The following is a 20,151-nucleotide window of genomic DNA, read 5'->3' as shown; positions in this document are numbered from 1 at the left end:
GGAATGGGAAGGGGGTATGGGAATGTGGATAGGGCACGGGGATGGGAATGAGGAATGGGAACAGGGATGGGAAAAGGAAGGGAATTGGCAAGGGGAGAGGAATGGGAATTGGAATTCCCAGGATGGGAACAGGGGGAGCCAGGAAGGGCTCCCAGCTCCCAGGGGTTCCTCATTCCAGGAGCAGCGGGAATGGGGGATTCCCCCCCCCCAGGAACAGCCCAGGGGGTCCCAAAGGGAGGGAAACTCCCCCAGTCCAAGCAGGAATCCCACCCCCAATTCCAGCGGGATCTTCCACATTTTCAGGGATAAAACTGAGCAAGGAGGAAAAGAACCCCCCCAAACCCTTCCCAAGTTACTCCTTCCCCAATTTAATCGGATTTTTTTATTCTTTAAATTTTTAATTGGATTCAAACACACCAAACTCACACAAAGGGATGATGGGGGGGGTCACTCCTCCCTGGCTGGATTTGGGAATTCTGGGATGTGGGAACAGGGCCCAGCCCAGGGGGGGCAGCCCCAAAAAGAGGGAAAAGGATGAGGCTGGATGAATCCCATGGGATTTTGGGAAGCTGGGTGGCACCTCCAGGCCGATTCCTGGGAAGGAATTTCATTCCCAAAGAATGGGAATCCCTCCACCGAGTGGATTTGGGGCTCCAGCATTCCAGGGGACAGTGGGAATGTCACCTGGAGTGCCTGTCCCCCCTGGGAAAGGCTTTTCCCACTCCTCCCTGAGGGATTTTCCCTCTTCCCAACGCTTCTGCCCCAATCCCAAAGGAAACAGGACCAAGGATAGCCCAAACCCCAAAGGAAATGGCACCAGGGACCTCAGGGATGAGCCAATCCCAAAGGAAATGGGAGCAGGGATTTCAGGGACATCCCAATCCCAAAGGAAATGGCACCAGTCCCAAAGGAAATGGGAGAAGGGATTTCAGGGATATCCCAATCCCAGATAAATGGGAGAAGGGATTTCAGGGACATCCCAGGAGCAGGGATTTCAGGGATATCCCAATCCCAAAGAAACAGGAGCAGGACTTTCAGGGATATCCCAAAGGAAACAGAACCAGGATTTCAGGGACATCCCAGGAGCAGGGATTTCAGGGATATCCCAATCCCAAAGAAACAGGAACAGGGATTTCAGGGACTTCCCAAAGGAAATAGGAGCAGGGATCTCAGAGATATCCCAATCCCAAGGAAACAGGAGCAGGATTTCAGGGCTATCCCAAAGAAACAGGAGCAGGATCTCAGGGATATCCCAATCCCAAAGCAAACAGGAGCAGGATTTCAGGGACATCCCAGTTCCAGAGGAAACAGGAGCAGGAATTTCAGGGACATCCCAAAGCAAAGAGGAGCAGGGATCTCAGGGATATCCCAATCCCAAAGAAACAGGAGCAGGATTTCAAGGCTATCCCAAGGAAACAGGAGCAGGGATCTCAGGGCTATCCCAATCCCAACCCCAAAGCAAACAGGAGCAGGATCTCAGGGCTATCCCAAAGAAACAGGAGCAGGGATCTGAGGGCTATCCCAATCCCAACCCCAAAGCAAACAGGAGCAGGATCTCAGGGATATATCCCAAAGAAACAGGAGCAGGGATCTCAGGGATATCCCAATCCCAAAGAACCAGGAGCAGGATCTCAGGTGAGACCCAGGCTCTGGCATCTCTTCGGGCTCACACCCCAGGAGCACTTTCCACGTGACAACTCCAGAACCCCACGGAGGGGACGCCGAGGGCAGCCGGGAGCCTCCGGGAGCTGCTTCCCGCAGGGAATTCCAGGAAGGAGAAGGCGCCATCAGTCCGACCTCCAGCTCACCCCAAACCCACGGCGGGGAGAGAGAGAGAGACACAAAAAACCCCACAAGGCCCGCGGGGGCCGGTCCTGGCGGGGATCCCAGTCCGGGCAGGCTGCCTAGGGGTGGCTGTTGTAGGGTTTGTGCCGCTGGTTCAGGGGGGTTCTCGGGGGACCTCATCCACTCCTTCTTGAGCAGCTGGCGCAGCTGGCTCAGCCGCATGTTGGGGTTGTCCCGCCGCAGCCGCGGCAGCTGCAGCTCCTCGAAGGCGGCGAAGGCGGCGCGGAGACGGCGCTCGGGGGTGGCGCTCCAGGGGCTGGGACACGCTGGGGACACAGGGACACGGTCACAGGGGGATGGGGACATGGTCACGGGGGGGTGGGACACGCTGGGGACACAGGGGACACGGTCACGGGGGGATGGGGACACGGTCACAGGGGGTGGGACACGCTGGGGACACAGGGGACATGGTCACGGGGGGTGGGACACGCTGGGGACACAGGGGACACGGTCACAGGGGGATGGGGACACAGTCACAGGGGGTGGGACAGGGTCACGGGGGGTGGGACACGCTGGGGACACAGGGGACATGGTCACGGGGGGTGGGACATGCTGGGGACACAGGGGACATGGTCACGGGGGGATGGGGACATGGTCACGGGGGGGTGGGACACGCTGGGGACACAGGGGACATGGTCACGGGGGGATGGGGACATGGTCACGGGGGGTGGGACACGCTGGGGACACAGGGGACATGGTCACGGGGGGATGGGGACATGGTCACGGGGGGTGGGACAGGGTCACAGGGGGGTGGGACAGGGTCACGGGGGGCTGGGACATGCTGGGGACAGAGGGACACGGTCACAGGGGGTGGGACATGGTCACGGGGGGTGGGACAGGGTCACAGGGGGTGGGACACGCTGAGGACAGAGGGGACACGGTCACGGAGGGTGGGACATGCTGGGGACAGAGGGACACGGTCACGGGGGGATGGGGACATGATCACGGGGGGATGGGACACACTGGGACACACTGGGGACAGAGGGACGCGGTCACGGGGGGTGGGACATGCTTGGGACAGGGGGGGGACATGGTCGGGGGGGACAGGGACATGGGGGACAGGGACATGGTCAGGAGAGAAGGGGGACACGCTGGGGACAGGAACATGGTCATAGGGGGACAGGGACACGGTCAGAGGGGGATGGGGACACGCTGGGGACAGGGAGGGACATGATCCCAAAGGAAACGGCACCAGGGACAGCCTGATCCCAAGGGAAATGGAATCAGGGACCCCCCAGTCCCACAGGAACCCCCCAGGAATTCCATGGACACCCCAATCCCACAGGAACCCCCCAGGAATTCCATGGACACCCCAATCCCACAGGAACCCCCCAGGAATTCCATGGACACCCCAATCCCACAGGATCCCCCGGATCCCCCAGTCCCACAGCACCTCCATCCCTCCCCCCCCAAATCCCGGATTCCCGCCGGGATCCGAACCCCGGGGGGGTTCAGGGACCATCCCTGGGGGATTTTGGGGGGATTTTGGGGTCGGGGCGCACCTGAGGGCGGCGATGGCGTCCTCGATGCTGCGCGCCTCCACAGCGCCCTCCTCAGGCAGCCGCCGGTTCAGGTTCTCCTCCAGCGGCAGCTCCAGGTGCGATTTCTCCTTCTCCACTGCCGGGAAAACCGGGAATGCTGAGGGATTCCCTCGGGAAAACCGACTGTCCCTCTGGAAAACTCGGGTTTTCCCTTAAAACCACTCCCCGGGAAATTTTCCCCTCTAAAAATCTTAATTTTTCGTCTAAAAAACTCCAATTTTTCCTCTGGAAAATTCTATTTTTTTTTTCCTTGGAAAACTCAATTTTTTTTTTCCTAAAAAACAATCAGTTTTTCCTCTGCAAAAGGAGATGTGGGAATGGGAAATAGGAAATATGGGATTGGGAATGGGAAATGTGGGAATAGGAAAAGGGAAATGTGGGAATAGGAAATGGGAAATGTGGGAATGGGAAATGTGGGATTGGGAAAGACATGGACACGGCAAATTAAGAAGCCCAGGAGTAAAAATCACAGAATTTTACAGAATTCCACATCCAGAAAGAGCTTTGGGATCAAGCCCAACGCCAAACCCCATCCCCAAAGCGCCATATCCAGGATTTTTGGGGACAATTCCAGGGAATGGGAATCCCAAACCCCCCAGAGCCATTCCCAAGGTCTCTCCTGGAGCAGCAGCAGCCCCCAGGCCAGAATTCCCAGGGAATTCCCAAACCTGCATCCGTGTTTTCCTTCTGCTGCTGCTCCTTGCGGACGTTCTCCTCGATCTGGGCGCGGGTGATTTTCCCAGGATTTCCCTGCTTGGGAGTTTTCCCTTTGAGCTTGGAGTCCTCCTCCTCCAGCAGCCGCTGCAGCTCCTTGCGGCGCTCCAGCTGCTCCAGGCGCCGCTTCTCCCGCTCCTCCTGGGAATGGACACGGATCTGGCACTCCAGGGGGGTCACACCCACCCCAGGAAGGTGGGAATTCCCTGGGATGGCACCTCGGGAGTGAGGGACCCATGGATGGATCCATGGATGGATCCATGAAAGGATTCATGGATGAACCCACAGATGGATCCATGGATGGGTCGATAGATGGATCCATGGATGGATCCATGGATGGGTCGATAGATGGATCCATGGATGGATCCATGGATGGGTCGATAGATGGATCCATGGATGGGTCGATAGATGGATCCATGGATGGGTCGATAGATGGATCCATGGATGGGTCGATAGATGGATCCATGGATGGGTCGATAGATGGATCCATGGATGGGTCGATAGATGGATCCATGGATGGGTCAATAGATGGATCCATGGATGGATTCATGGAAGGACCCATGGATGGATTCATGGAAGGATTCATTAATGAATCCATGGATTCATGGATGGATTAATGGATGGACCCATGGATTGATGGACCCACGGATGGACCCATGGATGGATGGATCCAAGGATGGATTCATGGAAGGATTCATGACTGAATCCATGGATGGATTAATGGATGGATTCATCCATGGACCCATGGATGCAGCAGATCCAGGCGCCGCTTCTCCCACTCCTCCTGGGAATGGACACGGATCTGGCACTCCAGGGGGGTCACACCCACCCCAGGAAGGTGGGAATTCCCTGGGATGGCACCTCAGGAGTGAGGGAGCCATGGATGGACCCATGGATGGGTCGATAGATGGATCCATGGATGGATTCATGGATGAACCCATGGATGGATTCATGGAAGGATTCATTAAAGAATCCATGGATTCATGGATGGATCCATGGATGGACCCATGGATTGATGGACCCACGGATGGACCCATGGATGGATGGATCCATGGATGGATTCATGGATGGATTCATGGATGGATTCATGGATGGATCCGTGGATGGATCCGTGGATGGGTCAATAGATGGATCCATGGATGGATTCATGGATGGATCCATGGATGGATTCATGGATGGATCCATGGATGGATCCGTGGATGGGTCAATAGATGGATCCATGGATGGATACATGGATGGACCCACAGATGGATTCATGGAAGGATCCATGGAAGGATTCATCAATAGATTCATGGATGGATTAATGGATGGACCCATGGATGGATTCATGGAAGGATCCATGGATGAACCCATTGAAAGATCCATAGATTGATCCATGGAAGGATTCATGGATGGATGGACACAAGCTTGGATTCATTGATGGACCCATGGAAGGATCCATGAATGGATCCATGGATTCATGGATGGATTAATGGATTGATGGACCCATGGATGGACCCATGGATGGATGGATCCATGGATTCATGGATGGACCCATGGACGGATCAGCTCCAGCTGCTCCAGGCGCTTCTCCCGCTCCTCCTGGGATTGGCACACGGATCCCCAGGGGTCACACCCGCCCCAGGAACCTCCTCCCTGGGATTTGGGATCCTCACCTTCCTCTGCTCCTTCCTCAGGACGTGTTTGTCCTCGTCCTTCCAGAGCTCATCCTCCAGCTCCTGCTGCCGCCGTGCCCCCGCCATTCCCTCTCCCTCCTCACCAGGCTTTTTCCTCCTCTCCCTCATTCCCTTCTCCCTCATTCCCTGGATTATTTTTCCTCTCATTCTCAGCCTTTTTCCTCCTCTCATTCCCAGAGTTTTTCCTCCTCTCATTCCCAGAGTTTTTCCTCCTCTCCTTCATTCCCAGGGTCGTTCCTCCTCTCCCTCAATCCTAAGCTTTCTCCTTCTCTCCCTTATTCCCAGTGTTCCTCCCCCTCCCACCCCAAGCTTCCCAGACTTTCCCCTCTCCCTTCCCCCAGGATTTGGGATCCCCACCTTCCTCTGCTCCTTCCTCAGGACGTGTTTGTCCTTCCAGAGCTCATCCTCCAGCTCCTGCTGCCGCCGCGCCCCCGCCATTCCCTCTCCCTCCTCCTCCTCTCCCTCATTCCCAGACTCTCCCCTCTCCTCATCCCGGACTTTCCCCTCTCCCTTCCCCCAGGATTTGGGATCCCACCTTCCTCTGCTCCTTCCTCAGGACGTGTTTGTCCTCGTCCTTCCAGAGCTCATCCTCCAGCTCCTGCTGCCGCCGCGCCCCCGCCATTCCCTCTCCCTCCTCACCAGGCTTTTTCCTCCTCTCCCTCATTCCCTTCTCCCTCATTCCCTGGATTATTTTTCCTCTCATTCTCAGCCTTTTTCCTCCTCTCATTCCCAGAGTTTTTCCTCCTCTCATTCCCAGAGTTTTTCCTCCTCTCCTTCATTCCCAGGGTCGTTCCTCCTCTCCCTCAATCCTAAGCTTTCTCCTTCTCTCCCTTATTCCCAGAGTTCCTCCCCCTCCCACCCCAAGCTTCCCAGACTTTCCCCTCTCCCTTCCCCCAGGATTTGGGATCCCCACCTTCCTCTGCTCCTTCCTCAGGACGTGTTTGTCCTCGTCCTTCCAGAGCTCATCCTCCAGCTCCTGCTGCCGCCGCGCCTCCGCCATTCCCTCTGCCTCCTCCTCCTCTCCCTCATTCCCAGACTCTCCCTTCTCCTCATCCCGGACTTTCCCCTCTCCCTTCCCCCAGGATTTGGGATCCCACCTTCCTCTGCTCCTTCCTCAGGACGTGTTTGTCCTCGTCCTTCCAGAGCTCATCCTCCAGCTCCTGCTGCCGCCGCGCCTCCGCCGCCGCCTTGGCCTCGGCCCTGCGGGCGCGCGCCGCCGCCGACTTGCTGTTCTCCCCCTGGAATTTCTTGGGCATTCCTCAAACCCTCTGGGAAACCGGGAGAAATCGGGGTTCTGCACGGATCTGGGGTCGTTTTTTTTGGGGTATTTTCATGGGATTGAGGTTTGAGGCCAGGCTGGGAGTTTGCACGCTCGGAGGTTTGCAGGGATGGGGAATAAAAGTTCCCAAGGTTTCCTTCCCCAGTTTCGCACAGGATTCTCCAGTCCCTTCCCAAAAATTCTCCAGCCATTTCCCAAAAATTCTCCACCCTGTTCCCAAAAATTCTCCAGCCCCTTCCCAGTTTCCCTCAGGATTCTCCATTCCCTTCCCAAAAATTCTCCAGCCCCTTCCCAGAAATTCTTTATTCTCTTCCCAAAAATCCTCCAGCCCCTTCCCAGATTTTAGGGATTTGGAGAGGGGAAAAGTCCCCAAAACCGAGTTAAAAACTGGGCTCGTCCCCCTGATTTATCCCAGATTTACCCCAACCCCAGGTCGGGATAAACCTGGGATAGATTTCCCAGATTTCCTCCAGATCCCAAATCTGCTCCCTCCTGGCCAAACTCCAGCCTCTCAGCCCATGGAAAAAGCACCTGGAAGTCCAAAAAAATCCCGAGCCAGGAAAAAACGGGATTGAGGAGTCTCTACCCGATCCAGGGAGGAGAGAAACTCCTTGAATTTGGAGAAACAGCCCCAAAAATGGGCTGGCACTGTTATCCAGGGTGGGAAAAGTCAAATCCAAGGAAAAAGGGACCTTTCAAATCAACCAAACACGGGGAAAATCGCAGCTTTGGGAGCTCTGGGGCGGAATCTTTGATTTTAACAGCAAATAATTATTAATTTAATGAATTAAAAACAAACGGGCTGCTCCATTCCCGAGGTCTGCCCAGCCTGGGATGGATTCAATCCTTCCTCCCGGCTGGAACATCCTCGGAGCCACCCTAAAATCCCTTTTTCCTGCATTTTCACCCTCCCTAAAATCCCTTTTCCCGCCCCCCGAGCCCGCCCGGGAGCGGCACCGGGGCAGGGCCTCACCTGAGGGGCGGCAAAAAGGGACCCCCGGGCCTGTCCCACCGCCCCGGGCCTCCCGCCCCGCCACGCCGCGGTGTCCCCGCTGCCCCCGGGGCCGTCCCTTCCCCTCGCTCCCGGCCCGGGCCCGGCCCGGTCCCTCGGCCCCGCCCGCCCCGAACCGGCCCCGCTCCTACCGGGCCCCGCCGCCCCGGCCGTCGCGCGCTTTGTGCGTCATCACCGCGCGCCGCCACCCCCCCATGGACGGGGCAGGCAGGGCGCCGCCGCCATGTTTGTTGAGGGCACGGCCGGGTACAACTTTCGTGTTTCTTTGCGGGAGAGGCGGCGGAGGGAGAGGAAGGAGCGGAGGGAGCGGCGGGATGGGCGGAGAGCCCCGCTCAGGGCGGCGAGGCGGAAAAATCCGCGGGGAATTCGAGCAGCTCCCGCCGGTAGCGGAGGCTCTGCCCGGTTCAAAGATGGCGGCGCCCTGAGCGGCTCCTGAGGGGTGGGCGGGGCTTAAAGGGGCGGAGTCGCTGTCAGACGGGTGGGCGGGGCTTAGAGGGGAGGGGCCTTTTGTCACCTGCAGGAGTCGGGATTGTCACCTGGGGGCGGGGCTTAGAGGGGAGGGGCCTTTTGTCACCTGCAGGAGTCGGGATTGTCACCTGGGGGCGGGGCTTAAAGGGGAGGGGCCTTTTGTCACCTGCAGGAGTCGGGATTGTCACCTGGGGGCGGGGCTTAGAGGGGAGGGGCCTTTTGTCACCTGCAGGAGTCGGGATTGGCACCTGGGGGCGGGGCTTATAAGGGTGTGGCCATTGTCCCCACAGTGGGCGGGGCTTGGCAGGGCGTGGCCATTGTCCCCTGGGTGGGTGTGGCTCACAGGGGCAGCTCTTGATTCCCAAATTCCCCCCAAACCTGTGACCCCCCCACCGGTCCAGCAGTGTCACCTGGGGGACAGATGTGTCCCCTCGCTGTCCCCCACTGTGTCCCCTCCATGTCCCCTCCCTTTCCTCTCCCGTGTACCCTCCCTGTCCCCCCAAGGCCAGGCTCTGTCCAGGACCAGCAGCTCCTTTATTGGGGCCGGCACCGTGTCCCCACACTGCTGCCCCCGTGTCCCCACCACCCCGCTGTCCCCTACACGTCGCTCTCGGTGACAGTGCCACCCCTGGGGGGGTCACTCGGGGGTGTCCCCTCCCTGTCCGGCCTCTCCAGCAGCGCCTGGGTCACCGCGGCCTTGTCCTTGTCCTTGTCCTTGTCCTTGTCCTGGTCCTGGTCCTTGTCCTGGTCCTGGTCCTGGTCCTGGTCCCCGGGGGTGCTGTCACCCTTGGGGACACCCGAGGGCGTGGCCCTGACGATGTCCCACCACAGCACGCCCTGGGGACAGCGGCTCTGCCGGGCTGGCCCTGCCGGGAGGGGACACGGTGACAGGGAGTGACAGGAGCGAGGTCACAGACAAGGGGGACAGGGACAGGGTGACACGGGGGGGTGACACGGCGGGTGACAGGGCCATCCCCCCTCACCTGGCAGCAGGCTGAGCAGGGCCCCTGTCCCCACGGTCCCCAGGGTCCCCAAGGCGCCGTAGTACAGGTAGGACATGGAGTAGAAGTCACCCAGGATGGCCGGGCTGTGGCAGGGGACAGCGGGGTGTCACCGGCATGGTGACGTCACAGGGCATGGGGACACCCGGTGACGTCACAGGGAACAGGGCTGTGACGTCACATCCAGCAGGGACAGGGGCGTGATGTCACAGGGAGCAGGGACAGGGCTGTGACGTCACAAGGGACAAGGGAAGCAGCGTGACACCGTAAGGGACAGGGACACTGCTGCGATGTCACAACACGCAGGGGCGGTGACGTGACATCACAGCCAGCAGGGACAGGGGCGTGACGTCACAGGGAATGGGGACAGCGGTGTGACATCACAGCCAGCAGGGACAGGGACATGGCACCGCAGGGGACGGGGATGGGGACAGGGCCAGGGACAGGGACAGGGACAGGGTCGTGCCACCCAGGGGACAAGGACATGCCACCCCAGGGGACAGGGATAGAGGTGTGCCACCCCAGGGGACAGCGACAGGGAGGTGCCAGCCCGGGGGACAGGGAGGTGCCACCCCAGGGGACAGGGAGGTGCCAGCCCTGGGGACAGCGACAGGGAGGTGCCAGCCCTGGGGACAGGGACAGGGAGGTGTCAGCCCGGGGGACAGCGACAGGGAGGTGCCAGCCCTGGGGACAGCGACAGGGAGGTGCCAGCCCTGGGGACAGGGACAGGGAGGTGCCAGCCCTGGGGACAGGGAGGTGCCAGCCCTGGGGACACGCCCGTGCCGTCCCCAGCCCCGCTCACCGCAGCGGCTCCGGGGGTGGCGCGGGCAGGGCGGGGCCGCGGGTGGCGCTGGTGGCGTTGGTGACATTGCGGGGCGGGCACTGCGTCCCCCAGGTGGGCAGCACCCCCATGGTGGCCGCGCTGGGCGGGTACAGGGTGGCACCCACGGCCACCCACAGGGACAGAGCCAGGCCCACGGCCAGGCCAGCCAGCACCCCCTGCGGCAGGACGGGGACACAGGGACAGGGACAGGGACAGGGATGGGGAGGGGACAGGGATGGGACAGGGATGGGACAGGGACAGGGATGGGACAGGGACAGGGACAGGGACAGGGACAGGGATGGGACAGGGACAGGGATGGGGACAGGGACAGGGACAGGGATGGGGACAGGGAGGGGACAGGGAGGTCAGCAGGGGCCGGGGGGCTGCAGAGACCCCCCCAAACCCCAAATGTCCCCACGGCTGTGCTGAGTGGCAGAACCCCCCCACCTCAAAATCCTCCATTCCCCAAAATCCCCCTCCCCAAAATCCCCCAAACCCCCAATTCCCCAAACACCTCAAACCCCCCAAACCCCAAACCCCAAAATGCAAACCCTGACCCCAAACCCCCAAACCCCAAACCCAAACCCCAAACTCCCAAACCCCAAACCCCCAAACCCCAAACCCAAACCCCAAATTCCCAAACCCCAAAACTTCCAAACCCAAACTCCCAAACCCCAAAACCCCCAAGCCCAAACTCCCAAACCAAACCCCAAACTCCCAAATCCCCAAACCCCCAAACCCAAAACCCCCAAACCCCCAAACCCAAAACCCCCAAACCCCCAGCCCCAAACTCCCAAATCCCCAAACCCCAATCCCCAATCCCCAAACCCCCAAATCCCCAATCCCCAAACTCCCAAACCCCTAAATCCCAAACTCCCAAACCCTAAAACTCCCAAACCCAAACTCCCAAACTCCCAAACCCCAAACCCAAACTCCCAAACCCCAAACCCAAACCCCAAACCCCCAAACCCCAAAACCCCAAAACCCAAACCCAAACTCCCAAACCCCAAACCCAAACCCCAAACTCCCAAACCCAAACCCCCAAACCCCCAAACCCCAACCCCAAGCCCCAATCCCGCACTCACGGCGGTGCCGCAGCGGGGCAGGAACATCCCGAGCACGAAGGCGCCCAGCAGGGGCCCGCTGATCACCCCCATCACCGTGAAGGAGCCCTGCGGGGTGGGGGCTTTTTGGGGTTTTTTTGGGGTCTGGGAGAGCTGCGGGGGGTGCTGGCACTGCCCCAACACCCCCTGCTCGAGGGGTCTCCGGGTGCCACCAGAGCGTGGCCGTGTCCCCACGGTGTCCCCACTGTGTCCCCGCTTGGGTGGGCACGGATAGCGGGGGGGGTTGGGGGTGTTTTGGGGATTTTGGGGTTTTTTGGGGTCTGGGAGAGCTCCAGGGGGTGCTGGCACTGCCCCAACACCCCCTGCTCGAGGGCTCTCTGGGTGCCACCAGAGCGTGGCCGTGTCCCCGCTGTGTCCCTGCTTGGGTGGGCACAGACAGCTCGGGGGGGAAGTTGGGTTTTTTTTTTTGGGCTGTGGGGTTTTTTGGGGTCTGGGAGAGCTCCAGGGGGTGCTGGCACTGCCCCAACCCCCCCTCTTCAAGAGCTCTCTGGGTGCCACCAGAGCGTGGCCGTGTCCCCGCTGTGTCCCTGATGTGTCCCCGCTTGGGTGGGCACAGACAACGCGGGGGGGGGGGGGCAGTTTGGGGGGTTTTTTTTGGGCTGTGGGGTTTTTTGGGGTCTGGGAGAGCTCCAGGGGGTGCTGGCACTGCCCCAACCCCCCCCTTCAAGGGCTCTTTAGGTGCCACCAGAGCGTGGCCGTGTCCCCGCTGTGTCCCCACGGTGTCCCTGCTCAGGTGGGCACAGAGTGTGGGGGGTTTGGGGGGGGTCCGGGAGTGGTTTTTTGGGGGGGTTTTGGGTTTTTTTTGGGATGGCAGAAGCCGAGGGAGGGGATTTGGGGTCTGGGGGGGCTCTCACCTGCAGGACACCCCCCCCCAGCAGCGAGGACAGAGCGGCCACGGTGATGCAGGAGGTGCCGAAGGTGAGAGCTGTGGGAATATGGGATGGGGTGGGATGGGATAATGGGATGGGATGGGATGGGATGGGATGGGATGGGATGGGATGGGATGGGATGGGATGGGATAATGGGATGGGATAATGGGATGGGATGGGATGGGATGGGATGGGATGGGGTGGGATGGGATGGGATGGGATGGGATGGGATGGGATGGGATGGGATGGGATGGGGTGGGATGGGATGGGATGGGATGGGATAATGGGATGGGATAATGGGATGGGATGGGATGGGATGGGATGGGATGGGATGGGATGGGATGGGATGGGATGGGATGGGATGGGATGGGATGGGATTGATGGGATGGGATGGGATGGGATGGGATGGGATGGGATGGGATGGGATGGGATAATGGGATGGGATGGGATGGGATGGGATAGGATGGGTTTTATGGGATTTATGGGATTGATGGGATGGGATGGGATTTATGAGATGGGATAGGATGGGATTTATAGGATTTATGGGATGGGATTGATGCGATTGATGGGATTGGTGGGATGGGATGGATGGGATGCATGGGACGGATGGGACGGGATTGATGGGATGGATGGGAGGGATGGGATTTGTGGGATTGATGGGATGGGATTAATGGGATGGGTGGATGGATGGGATGGGATGGATGGGATTGATGGGATTGGTGTGATGGGATGGATGGGATGGGATTGATGGGATTGGTGGGATTGGGTTGGGATTGATGGGATGGGATAGGATGGGATTTATAGGGTTTATAGGATGGGATGGATGGGATTGGTGTGATTGGTGGGATGGGATTGATGGGATGGGATGGATGGGATGGGATGGATGGGATTGATGGGATGGGATGAATGGGATGGATGGGATGGATGGGATGGGATGGATGGGATTGATGGGATGGGATGGATGGGATTTATGGGATTGGGTTGGGATTGATGGGATGCGACTGAGATGGGATCCCCAGGGTGCAATGGCATGGCACAGCCTGGCACGGCCCAGGCGGGGGTGACCCATCCGTGTCCCCGTGGGGTGACCCTGCAGGGTGACCCATGCCCATGGAGGTGACCCACCCATGTCCCCCAGGCGCGGTGGCCCCGCGGGGTGACCCAGCCGTGTCCCCAGGCGCTGTCCCCGGGCCGGTGGCACTCACAGAGCCCCTTGGAGATGAGCGTCAGCCTCCTGGGGGACAGCGCCGGCAGCCGCGGCCGCACCAGGTCCTCCACGGCGACAGCAGCCATGGCGTTGATGGACGTGGAGGCCGTGCTGGGCGCGAGGTGGCCCCGTCAGCCCCCTGGGGACACCGGGGGGGTGGCACCCCCCGCCCGTGTCCCCACCCAGGCCGGGACCCCTCCTCACCTGAGCGTGCCGCTGTAGGCGCAGGCCAGGAACAGCCCCGGCACGCCCGGCGTGCTCCCGAAGATGTCCAGGACCAGGTAGGGCATGTACTGAGGGTACAGGGCTGAGGGGGCACCCCAAAAATCCCTGGGAGCCCCCCAAACCCCACCCCACTGCCTCAGGGGGTGCTGGACCCTATGGGCACCCCAAAAACCCCTGGGAGCCCCCCCAAACCCCACCCCACTGCCTCAGGGGGTGCTGGACCCCTGGGGGACCCCAAAACCCCCTGGGAATCCCCCAAACCCCACTCCACTGCCTCGGGGGATGATGGACCCCTGGGGGACCCCAAAAACCCCTGGGAGCCCCCCAAACCCCACCCCACTGCCTCAGGGGGTGCTGGACCCTATGGGCACCCCAAAAACCCCTGGGAGCCCCCCCAAACCCCACCCCACTGCCTCAGGGGGTGCTGGACCCCTGGGGGACCCCAAAACCCCCTGGGAACCCCCCAAACCCCACCGCACTGCCTCAGGGGGTGATGGACCCCTGGGGGACCCCAAAAACCCCTGGGAGCCCCCCAAACCCCACCCCACTGCCTCAGGGGGCGCTGAAGAGGGGCAGGATCCCTGTGAGACCCCAAACCCTCTCAGGCCCCACTGCTTGAGGGGTCCTGGAAGGGGCAGGACCCCGGGGGACCCCAAAACCCCCCCTGGGAGCTCCTGAGAGGTGCTGGAAAGGGCAGGACCCCGGGGGAGCCCAAAACCCCCTGTGACCCCACACTTCGGGGTGCCCTGCTGGGGTCGGGATCCCGGGGGACCCCAAAGGCCGCGGTGAGGCCGGGGGGTCCGGGGGGGCTGTACCTGGTCGGGGGCGGCGATGGCTCCGGCCAGCAGCGGGTCACAGCGGCCGTAGAGCGCGAACATGACCAGCCCGCAGGACACGGCGCTGGCCACGATGCAGAACAGACCCAGCTGGTTCACCAGCAGCGCCCTGGGGACACGGGGACATGGGGACACAGGGGGACACCGGGGGACACGGGGAGGAACAGGGGCACGGGGATATGGGGACATGGGGGGGGAATGGGGACATGGGGGACACGGGGGGGAAAACGGGGACACGGGGACATGGAGGGGAATGGGGACATGGTGGGACACCGGGGACATGGGGGGGAACAGGGACACCGGAGACACGGGGACATGGGGGACACGGGGGGGAAATGGGGACACGGGGACATGGGGACACAGGGGGACACCGGGGGGGAACAGGGACACGGGGATATGGGGGACACGGGGGACAAGAGGACACGAGGGAAACGGGGACACGGGGACACCGGGGGCATGGGGACATGGGGGGGAATGGGGACACGGTGGGGAACGGGGACATGGGGACACCAGGGGACACGGGGGGACACCGGGGACGTGGGGGGGAAACGGGGACACGGGGACATGGGGGGCATTGGGGACACGGGGGGGACCGGGGACACAGGAGGGAACAGGGACACGGGGGGGAGAATGGGGCACGGGGGGGCAGGGGGACACCGAGGTCATGGGAGGGAAGGGGAGCACGGGGGGCACCGGGGGACACGGGGGGGACAAGAGGAAGAAGGAAGGCACGGAGGGAACGAGGGGCACGGGGTGGACGGGGACATGGGGGACACAGGGGGCACAGGGGACACGGGGGGCATGGGGGGAAAGGGGGACACGGGAGGCACGGGGTCAGGGTCCTGCCAGGGCAACTGGAGCACTGCCAGGTCCTGGCAGGGGTGTCAGGGGAATTCAGGGTCCTTTAAGGGGTGCAGGGTCCTGGCAGGGGCTGTGCCAGGTCCTTGCAGGGCTCAACCCCCCACAAGAGCTTCCCCTCCCCTCTGCGACCCCCAGCGCGGGACCCGGAGGGTTCCCGGGGATCCCGAGAGGGTCCGGAGGGTTCCCGGGATCCCGAGGGGGTCTGGACGGTTCCCAGGATGCCAAAGGGGTCTGGAAAGCTCCCGGGGAGCCCCGAGGGGATCCAGAGGGTTCCCGGGGATGCCAAGGGGACCCGGAGAGTTCCCGGGGATCCCGAGAGGGTCCGGAGGGTTCCCGGGGGTCCCGGTGACCCCGAGGGGGTCCGCACTCACATCTTGGCCTCCCTCTCGCTCCGGCAGGCCACGTAGCGCTGCACCTGCGCCTGGTTGACGCCGTACATGGAGAGCCAGAGCAGCGTCCCGCCCAGCACGAACGTCCACACCGTGTACCGGCTCCGCGGGTCCGGGCTGAAACTGGGCACGGCCCGGGGCACGGCATGGCGGGGGTCCCGGGGGGCTGGGGGTGACCCCAGAGATCCGGGGAGGGGCTGGGGGTGAGCGCAGAGGTCCGGGGAGGGGCTGGGGGTGACCCCAAAACCCGGGCAGGGGGATGAGGGGCTGGAAGTGACCCCAGAGATCGTGGGGTGGGGGGGTGAAGGGCTGGGGCTGACCCCACAGATCCCGGGAGGGGCTGGGGGTGACCCCAAAACCCGGGCAGGGGGGTGAGAGGGGGGCTAGGAGTGACCCCAGAGATCCCGGGGCGGGGGCAGGGGGGTCCGGTGGGGTTCGGGGGGGGCACAGTGACCCCACAGATCTCAGGGAAAGGGGTCCCACAGGGTTCGGGGGACACAGTGACACCCCCACAACAGCCGGGGCAGGGTCAGGGGGTCCCGCGGGATTTTGGGGACGCAGTGACCCCACAGATCCCCGGGCAGGGTCAGGGGGTCCCGCGGGGTTTTGGGGGTACCCACTCGGCGAAGTTGAGCCTGGAGCCGTTGCTGGCGATGCTCAGCACCTCGGCGGGACCCCCGGCCAGCAGCGCCCCCCCGCGCGGCGATGGCCACGAACCCCGAGAGCATCACCAGCACCTGGAACACGTCGGTCCAGATGACAGCCTTCATCCCGCCCTGCGGCACGGCCAGCCCTGAGCGCCGGGACCCCCGAGCCCGGGACCCCCGAGCGCCGGGACAGCCCCGGGGACACACCCCGGGACCACCGGGACCGCCCCCGGGACAGCCAGGGACACCCGGGACCCCCCTGGACACCTCAGGACACCCCCAGAACACCCCGGGACCCCCGCCTGAACATCCCCGTGACAGCCAGGGACACCTCGGGACCCCCTTGCACAGCCCCGGGGTACCCCGGGGACGCCCCCAGGACAACCAGGGATCCCCGGGACACCCCCGGTACACTCGGGACACCCTCGGGAGCCTCCGGGATGCCCCCCGGGACACCTCGGGACACTCCCACGACAGCCCGGGGCAACTCCCGGGACCACCCTGGACAGCCCAGGACCCCTCAGTACCCCCCGGGACCCCCCGGGACACTCGGGACACCCTCCAGGCCCCCCGGGACCCCCCCAGCCCCCCGGCTCACGATGGTGGTGTAGAAGGTGCAGATGACCCCCGTGGACAGCAGCGACGCCCAAATGTCCAGCCCGGTCACTGGGGGAGAAGTGACAGTGACACGGGACGGTGCTGAGGGGAGGAATTGTCACCTGGGGGGGGACACAGGGACGGGGAGACCCCCCCGTGCCACCGCTCACCTTGGTTCAGGATCAGGGCGGGGGCGTAGATGACGATCCCGGTGTAGAGCATCTGCGGGAACGGGGGGCTCAGGGACACGGGGGGGGCTCGGGGACCCGGGGGGGGCTCAGGGACACGGGGAGGGCCCAGAATCCAGAGAGGGGGGCTCAGGCTCCCGGGGGGGGGGGCTCGGGGACCCGGGGGGTCACAGGATCCCGAGGGGGACTCAGCGCCCCAAGGGAGGCTCAGGGTCCCAAGAGGGGTCTCAGGGTCCCCAGAGGGGCTCAGAATCCCCAAGGGGGGGGGGGGCTCAGGGTCCCAAGAGGGGTCTCAGGGTCCCCAGAGGGGCTCAGAATCCCCAAGGGGGGGGGGGGGGCTCAGGGTCCCGAGGGGTCTCAGGGTCTCCTCGCCGGTGCCACGGCGGGGGTCTCCGCTCGGTTTTCTCTGCAAACAGCGCTCCCGCCGCGCCGCGCTCGCTCCGAGCCAGCCCAAACACGAGCACGGGGCCGGGGCCGCTTCCCCGGGGGCTCGGGGCAGAGCCCTGCCTGCCCCGCGCTGTCCCCGCGCTGTCCCCGCGCTGTCCCCGCGCTGTCCCCGCGCACGCACCGTGGCCAGCAGGTACTGCACGGTCCCGCAGAGCCGCACGCCCCGGCTGAAGCGCCGCTCCAGGTACTGCGACAAGGACAAGGACAGAGCCCTGAGCGGGGCTCCAGGCACCCCCAGAACCCCCGGCTTGGCGTTTGGGGGGGTCTCTGTGTCCCCCCACCCCAACCCCATGGGGTGCGGACCCTTCTCACCCCCCTGCCCCGGGTGCTGGGGGGTCCCTCCCAGCCCCTCTCGCCTCCTCCCTTGCTGTTCTGGGGGGGGAGGGGGGGTCTCTATGTCCCCCCCAAACCCGCGGGGTGCACACCCCGCTCCTCCTGCCCGGGGGTTTTGGGGGGGGGGGGGGGTCCGGTGTCCCCTTGCAGCCCCGTGCAGGGACCCCGCTCCCCCTGCCTTGGGATTCTGGGGGATCTCTGCGTCCCCCCGACCCTCTTCACCCCCTGCTCCTTGTGCTGGGGGGTCCCTCCAGCCCCTCTCACCGCCTCCCTTGCTGTTCTGGGGGGGGGGTCTCTGTGTCCCTCCCCCCCATAACCCCATGGGATGCGGACCCTTCTCACCCCCTGCCCCGGGGTGCTGGGGGGTCCCTCCCAGCCCTTCTCACTTTGGGGGTCTCGGCATCCCCCCGACACTTCTCACCCCCTGCCCCGGGTGCTGGGGGGTCCCTCCCAGCCCTTCTCACTTTGGGGGTCTCGGCATTCCTCCCGACACTTCTCACCCCCTGCCCCGGGTGCTGGGGGGTCCCTCCAGCCCCTCTCACCCCCTCCTTTGGTGTTTTGGGGGTCTCTGCGTGCCCCCTCACCCCGCGGGACCCCTCCCAGCCGTGTCCCCGCGGTGTCCCCGCGGTGTCCCGGCGGTGTCCCGGGGTGTCCCCGGGTGTCCCCCGCCGTGCCCACCTCGTAGGTGCTGGTGAGCCCCAGGCGGTAGAAGACGGGCAGGAAGAGCTGCGCGGTGAGCGCGCTGTTGAGGAGCTGCGCCAGGCACATCCAGAGGAATTTGGCTCCGTAGCGGAACGCCTCGGCCGGCACCCCCAGCACCTGGATGGCCGACATGAAGCTGGCGGACAGCGACAAACCCACGGGCAGCGCCGACATCCTCCGGCCGCCCGTGAAAAAATCCTCCGAGGTTTTCTGGCCGCCCTTGGCCAGCCCGTGGAAGAGCCCGATGCCCGTGGAGATCAGCAGCATCAGCGCGAAGACTCCGTAGTCCCAGGGGCTGAAGGTGAGCTCCCGCACGTCCTGGGGTCCCTGCCGAGCTGCCATGGTGTCGCTTAGGGTGGGGGGACCCCAAAAGGGGCGGCTGAGGGTGGGATTCGCAGCGGGGTTAGGCCGGGGCTCGGCGGCAGCGGCGCATCCGAGGGGGGGGACTGGAGGGAGAGAGAATTCCTTGGAATTCCTTGGAACGGGCGGGCGGAGCGGGCAGCGGGAGAGGGCAGCGGGATTTTGGGCCGCACCCCGTGCCCTCTGTGCCCTTCCCAGCACGGGGCTGTGCCAAGGGGCGCCAAGGGGCAGAGTCCGAGCCGGAACAGCCAGAATTTGCAGGGGAAATTGCCCCGATCCCTCCCCGGTCACCGGCTCCAGGGAAGCGTCGGCACCCAAAGGGACACGGGAGGGAGAGAGGGAGAGAGGGAGAGACCCCTCCCCAAAGCAGCACAAACAAGGAGGGGCAGAGCCTCCGGCGGAGCCAAATTTATCTCCAGCCGAGGGGAAAAAACAACAAAGCCGAAAGAAACCTTTACCCCAGCAGGAGCAGCTTGTTTGCCGGCCGAGCGGGACGGACCGGCTGCGCCGAGCCCGGGGAGCCGGGCGGGGGCTGCTCCCCGGGGAGGGGTCCCTGCCGCGTCCCCGGAGCCGTCGGGGGCCTCGGTGCTCCGGCACCTTCAGGCCGGCGGGGAGGGAGCCGCGGCGGGGAGGATGGAGCCGCGGGCGGCCGTAAATAAATAAATAACCCCTTCCCTGCCGGACGGAGCTCCGGGCCCCGGCGCTGAGCAGGGGCAGGACGGTGGCTCCTGGAGGGATACGTGGCACCGGGCGTGGGGCTGGCACCGCTTCCTCATTCCCTGCCACCAACGCCACCGCGTCCCGCCCGGGTCCGGACAGGTTTGGGGATTTCCAGGCTCTTGTCCCAAACCCCGCGGGTGAGGTCGGGGTTGGGGCAGGGGAAGAGCCCTGAGGTGGGGACAGAGCTGCTGTGGGGACAGCGTGGCCTCTGATGTGTCACCGTCCCCTCTGAGGGGTCACCAAGGGGGAAGAGTCCCCTCCGAAGTGTGGCCATGGAGGAACTTTCC

At 63.4% G+C, this 20,151-nt stretch overlaps 2 protein-coding genes across 2 annotated transcripts; both read right to left on the bottom strand.

The window, feature by feature from the left end:
* Positions 1-367: 367 nt before the first annotated feature.
* Positions 368-8,003, bottom strand: CCDC124 (coiled-coil domain containing 124). The gene is given in 6 exon segments (XM_064396230.1): positions 368-1,946; positions 1,948-2,085; positions 2,087-2,111; positions 3,348-3,462; positions 4,055-4,241; positions 6,874-8,003. Coding segments are annotated over 6 exon segments (666 nt in total). The 5' UTR covers positions 7,033-8,003; the 3' UTR covers positions 368-1,904.
* A 1,108-nt stretch (positions 8,004-9,111) lies between these two features.
* SLC5A5 (solute carrier family 5 member 5) lies at positions 9,112-19,509 on the bottom strand. The gene is given in 15 exon segments (XM_064396229.1): positions 9,112-9,401; positions 9,519-9,622; positions 10,339-10,535; positions 11,445-11,531; positions 12,338-12,408; positions 13,558-13,670; positions 13,764-13,852; positions 14,600-14,729; positions 15,853-15,993; positions 16,491-16,564; positions 16,566-16,646; positions 17,116-17,183; positions 17,285-17,336; positions 17,871-17,936; positions 18,761-19,509. Coding segments are annotated over 15 exon segments (1,908 nt in total). The 5' UTR covers positions 19,127-19,509; the 3' UTR covers positions 9,112-9,132.
* Positions 19,510-20,151: the final 642 nt, after the last annotated feature.

This window comes from Passer domesticus, chromosome 21, assembly GCF_036417665.1.
Source record: "Passer domesticus isolate bPasDom1 chromosome 21, bPasDom1.hap1, whole genome shotgun sequence".
In the NCBI taxonomy this organism is placed as follows: Eukaryota; Metazoa; Chordata; class Aves; order Passeriformes; family Passeridae; genus Passer; species Passer domesticus.
Note: the sequence above shows the minus strand (reverse complement) of the source record. Positions and strands in the feature narration are given on the sequence as shown.